The sequence below is a fragment of the Oncorhynchus mykiss genome, chromosome 13, assembly GCF_013265735.2.
Source record: "Oncorhynchus mykiss isolate Arlee chromosome 13, USDA_OmykA_1.1, whole genome shotgun sequence".
In the NCBI taxonomy this organism is placed as follows: domain Eukaryota; kingdom Metazoa; phylum Chordata; class Actinopteri; order Salmoniformes; family Salmonidae; genus Oncorhynchus; species Oncorhynchus mykiss.
The window spans coordinates 21484164-21489698 of record NC_048577.1 but is presented as its reverse complement, the minus strand read 5'-3'; the positions used below and the strand labels follow the sequence as shown (position 1 = coordinate 21489698).

The window sequence follows — 5535 nt, the reverse complement described above, 5'->3', positions numbered from 1 at the left end:
ACAAAATAGAGCAGCATAAGCTACGGTATAGCATGGTGCTTTCTGTGGGTTTGGTTCAGATTGCATTGCAACCGATTGAGCTGACTCTTGAAAAGGGGGGGGGGGGTGATATGACTAGGCGTTTTCTTCTTCCGACAGCCTCGCTTTCATTAGGGTAGAATGTGCGCGCCTCAAACGCACGCACACACCACAAAGCATTTGGTAGTGTTGTCTTCTGCAGTCAGCTAAAAAGAGACACCACACACACTGTTTCAGTTGTTCCCAGCACCTCTCTGACCTTCAGTCTGAGTTCAGGCGTTTTTTTCACTTATCCAGCACTAACGTCTTTCTCCTACACCATGTGACAACATTAAATCAGATTTAACCAGCAATAATTATCGTTCTCTCGCTTGCCCTCTCTGTTTCTCCCTTTCTCTCCCACATTATCCCTCTCTCTCTCTCTCTCTCATCCACACCTTTTGCTGCATACCATTAATGCCAGCCCATTAATACACTTTTAACTCTTATGTATCACAATTTTATTTAAAAAATTAGATCTTTTTCATATCTTTCAGTGTTGCCATGCTTGGAGCATATAACAATCCAGTAGAAAACCACCCAGTCCCAGAAAGGATAGTCAAGCAGATGTCGACGACGATGTGGCAGCGTTCTGTCACTCAGTCATGCTGTTACTATACAGACTCCATAACATTCCGAATACAGATACCGGTAGTACAAACACCTGCCCAAACACGTCATCATATCCGTGAACAAACCTCAATTAAATGACATTTATCAGAATAATAACAAGAAACTCTCCCGCCCTCCCTCAAAATAAATACAAAACAAACAATACATATAATTTGCAACGTAAAAATTATGTGCTGAATATTTGCACCTGCCCAAGGCACCCAGGCTTTGTAGCATGTTGGCAATTAACGACATTCGTTTACAACACTTTGAAGCGAACGACAATTACAAATGATTTCTACAGTCCGACTTTGCAATGTCCTTCAACGTACCCTCGGCGTCCTCTCCCTACATGGCTCTCGTCATTCACAGTGCAAGATCCGGAGGGGTGGGTGAGGTTGAGGGATTTGAAGGGCTCTGTATCATTTCACGGCGTCAAATACTGACAATACTTGGACAGACAGCGTGAGTTCCACTCCAGAGGCTGGCTCCATAAATTCCGCACTCTGCTGTGAATTGTCCAACATAAGGCGTGGATTGCCCAGCTGCCAGTCCAAGACAAAATAAGCGAATCAAAAATGCTGAAGTGCGCTTGCAACAAAACTCCAATAGAAAAACAAACAAACAGATACCAACACTGTCCAACTGAGGTTTCCAAGACGAATTAGATTTTTCTCAAGATCAAAAAAAGTTGTTTCGTACATAAATATCTAATAGAAATCCCAGATTTAAGCTTATCATTAAATACATACCAAATTGTCTGTAACGAAACGCATTAATGAAGACAAGAACGACAGAAGCTCAAAATAAATACACATATGTCAGATTGGCCTTGGTTTCATGTCGAAATGCAGTTCAGTTGAGCGCACGGCACGGCTCGAATGTCCACTTGGTAGCTCCACCAAATATTTCAATGTTGGACTCCGACCAAGAGAATACGTTGCCAGTTTGCGCTTTGCTGTTGCAGGTTGCCAGGTTATAAATCTCCCCGATGGAAAGCTTCCTGTCCCAAATGTTGAGATTTGCTAGCTCACCCACATAAGCTTGTGTCGCGTCGAAACCTCCCCCCAGCGTGTCCTGTGGAGCAACAAGATGACAAGTTCAAGGTTAGTGGCACGCGGCCTTTCTTTTACGCATGGCCAATCTATTACAACGTGTGTACTAGGCTAATCACACTGTACTGTATTAGGAAGAAATACAATTGTCCTATACCATGGAAATGCATTGATTTCTATTTCTAACTCTCATAAAACTATAATGCCAAGCAGACACTCTTCGTGACAGTTCCACCACCGCCGAAATTCAAATTCAACCATGTGTTATTTGCTTTGCATGACAAGATATGCCTATTACTCTTTAATTGCTAAAGATTTGCTACTTTTCTATCTGAAGTGGATTGTGTGTTGTCCCAATTGAGTGGGGGGTATTCCACGATCTCTAGCTCGACGGCCTTCATTTGTTAATTAGATGGCTACGTCTTAATTGACCATTTCGTCAAGGTCTCTCAACTTTCCCATTATATGAATATTCCTCCCTTTGATAATTGGAGAAAAAACGTGCTCTAATATTTTCATTACTAATGGGTATAATTATTTCCCCCAGGCCATTTATCTCAATAATATATCACGACTTGCATACCAATGTGATCATAAAGTTAGTTCATCCTCATTTAGTGAACACTCGTACCTGCTCTTGTCCCAATACGAGGACCCCCTGCGGCTTGATGGGATGGTATGGCGCCAGATTCTCTCCACTGCCCCGCAGCACTCCGTCCTGAAACGCCTCCCACATCCCGTCGCGCGTGGTCCAGGTGATGCCGATGTGATGCCACTTCCCGTCGTTGATGATGAACGGCAACTTGGCCACCTGCAGCATGGACAGCGCACCCATTACTATATGTTCAAAAAGGTCTGGCCTAGAACCAATGATTGCTAAGGTTTTTAATGTTTTCAGACATGGCACTGGCTATGAATAAAATATTTGTATAATTAAGTTGCTTGTCACGTCTCCATAACTTTCCCAGACATTACATAATGCTGCGTAGTTTAATTTGAGAGTCTGGCACACCACATGTGCGCATGGCGATCTGTCCATTTTGCCTAGAACCAAATGCTGTGTAGAATATGTCATTTCTGTCAGCGATCAGTACCTTATCATTGATGAGTATCTCCATCGGGTTATTTCCCCACTCAATCAGCACCAGCTCGTTGGCCTGCCCTGGGACAGCGTAGGAGAAAGGTGTGCCCACCCCCGGCGACGCGTTAGATTTAATCCACAGACACACGGTGAAGGCATACATCTCCGGCAGGGTTCTCTTGGCTTTGGCGTACATGTAGTTGGTTCTCAACGGGAATGTCAGCTGGAACTTGTCCAGCGGTCTGTTGTCTTTCCCACCTGCGGACGAAACATAGGTCTACTTGTTAACCTTTCAGTGATTTATATCATTTGCATTGCACTCATAGGCCTATGTTATAGTCAGTTACGTCATATCATGCGATTGATGGATTTATTCGTATACATGGTTTGCTCCACCAGTAGAGATTTTCGATCCCTAACTCAAGGTTTTCTCCTTTCTTTTTAGTTTGACGATGCTCTGATTTATATAATTGGCTTAGAACAGACTGTGCATCTCTCTCAGAGCGTTATGATGTGACCACGTGAGAAGGGCAAACAGGGAATTTCTCTCTCTCTCTCTCGCTCTCTCTCTCTCTCTCTCTTACACACGCGCGCCATCCCTTCCTAACCTCCACCCCCTCATTCTCCCCATCCCTTTGGGGTTGTCAGTAAGGAACTAAACATTGATCGATGTTCCAAAATGCGCCTGTCCGTCTCCAACACTGTGCGCGCTTTATCAAGCACTGCGCACATCGTTAAAACCCTCTTGTAAAGTTCCTGAGCGCTATGTCCCCTACAAAACCAACGACTCTCGTTCACAGTCACTGGAAATAAAGCGATCATTGGCTGTCGCTCCATGACACGTGAATTATTATCCCTGCGTGGCATCACTGTGTTAATATGATATATGCAAAGCAATGCAGCTACCTCCTCCTCTCCATCTCCCATCTCCCCTTACGCACTGTGGTGAGAGCTGCGCTGCGGCACTGTCTGTATTGACAAGCTACTGTGGTATGTGGAGTGATTCCTCATGTGGGCCAGGCAATTAACCAAGTGAAATGCAGGGTTGTTTTTATACATTGGCATTGTTTTAGACATATAAACCATTGAGCGAGCCAATTCCACCACTTGTTGATTATTATTTATTTTTTTACTATTAAAACTTTATGCACACATTATTATCAAAATAATGTCATCAGTTTAGTCGTTTTTATAATCATTCACATGAACATAACTATTATATTGACTGTGTACATTTGGGTAGGATCTATTTGCCTCATAGCTCACTCACCTTTCTCTAGGTCCGTTATCCGGTGATGCACGGAAGTCAGCGTGGACTCCACTCGGTTCCGCTGGTCCGTATCGTTCTTCTGACCCGGTTTGGTCTCCTCCAGGGTGTTGACCCGGGACAGCACCTGCTTCTCCATATCATCAATCTTGTTCTGAAGCAGGTCTTTCAGACTATTCGCCTGGGCCGTACCGTTGTTTCGGCTGTATTGCTGTATAACGGAACAAGGACAGAGAAACAGACAAGAAGAGACGATTAAAATAACTTTGGGTTTAAATAAACACTCCTACACGTGCGAGGCGGGACTCGCCGTGGGTAAAGCTCTGGTGCTTAGCTCGTTTGTGGAGGGCTTACTGCCTCGGCAATTTGCATCAAATGCATAAATTGGTCCAAAGATGAGGCGTCTATCTGTCCTTATCGGGAGTGTGGTGCTGCTTTATGTAGTGCTCTAGAGTAATTACTTTATGTCTGGATGCGGAAAAATAGCTATAAATAGGTCTATAGCATTTGCGACTGGACTGAAATAACCCTATAGCATGCAATTCACAACTATATAGAGCACTTATAACTAGCACATTGAGCACTATTGGCTATAAAACCAATTGAGCAGATTGGAAATGCGTAAAAAGGATTCAAAGTTGATTGAAAGCTCAACCTGCATTCCAAATTACTAGGTCAAAATAGGGAGGCCAAACAAACGCCAATGCATACCTCAAGATTCTCCAACCTCTGTTTGAGAGTCTGTAAAGTCTGTCCTAGTTGAGCGAGAGTGTCCTGAGGACCCCTTGATACGTCCCCCATAGTGTTCTTGGCGCCGGGTACTATTCTCCGGCCTCCCGCTCCCGCCTCGGGCAGACTCTGGCTCTCACACCTGCTCAACTTGGACGTTAGTTCCCTGATTGTCTCCTTTTGGTTCATAATGGTCTCCTTTTGCTGTAACACGGTCTCCCTCAATTGCATCACTGTCGTCTTCAAGTCCTCCGCCGGACCGCTGTTCTGCATCGTAGCCGCGCACAAGTCCATATCCTTGGGCACAGACGTGCAAATAAACTGGGTCTGTCCGAAATCTTGCGTCGACCCCTCCAAAACCAAGAAAGAAAGTAGGAAAAGTTGCCAAGAGTGTCCCTCCCTGATTCCAGGCATGTTTCCTGGCATGTGTGTGGAGTTGCAGCCGCTAAGTGTGTTTTCAGGCAGTTGGTTTCAACACCACGGAGCTGTCCCCTGTCTATAGCTGTGAGGGTTCAGCTCTGCTTGTCCTAGTTTTTATAGGCTAGCTACAGCCGGGATGAGTGCAGCGTTGAGGCGGGTTCTCTGCAGCACAGTGGGGAGGAAGCAGGTTGTGCTGCTTAATCACGTCCAGCCTTTTATTTAAGGTGGACCGGGGCGATTGGAGGCATATGATATATGTTTTACACCACTGCATAACGTGAGTCGTGTACTATTATGTCAGGAAATGCAGGACC

General features: G+C 44.8%; 1 protein-coding gene across 1 annotated transcript; it reads right to left on the bottom strand.

The window, feature by feature from the left end:
• Positions 1-503: 503 nt before the first annotated feature.
• LOC110485938 (neuronal pentraxin-1) lies at positions 504-5322 on the bottom strand. The gene is made up of 5 exons (XM_021557185.2): positions 4784-5322; positions 4076-4283; positions 2819-3063; positions 2356-2535; positions 504-1746 (listed from the first exon to the last, which is right to left on the bottom strand). The coding sequence occupies exons 1-5, from the start codon at positions 5225-5227 to the stop codon at positions 1525-1527; spliced, it is 1299 nt and encodes a 432-aa protein (XP_021412860.2). The 5' UTR covers positions 5228-5322; the 3' UTR covers positions 504-1524.
• Positions 5323-5535: the final 213 nt, after the last annotated feature.

Bases quoted from the DNA above. Each gene is read 5' to 3' on its own strand.
- LOC110485938 (XM_021557185.2), bottom strand. From the start codon at position 5,227: ATGCCAGGAAACATGCCTGGAATCAGGGAGGGACACTCTTGGCAACTT. The intron at 4,284-4,783 runs GTATGCATTGGC...TCCGTTATACAG, and splicing joins AGAGGTTGGAGAATCTTGAG to CAATACAGCCGAAACAACGG. The intron at 1,747-2,355 runs GTACGAGTGTTC...GTTGCTCCACAG, and splicing joins TCGTATTGGGACAAGAGCAG to GACACGCTGGGGGGAGGTTT.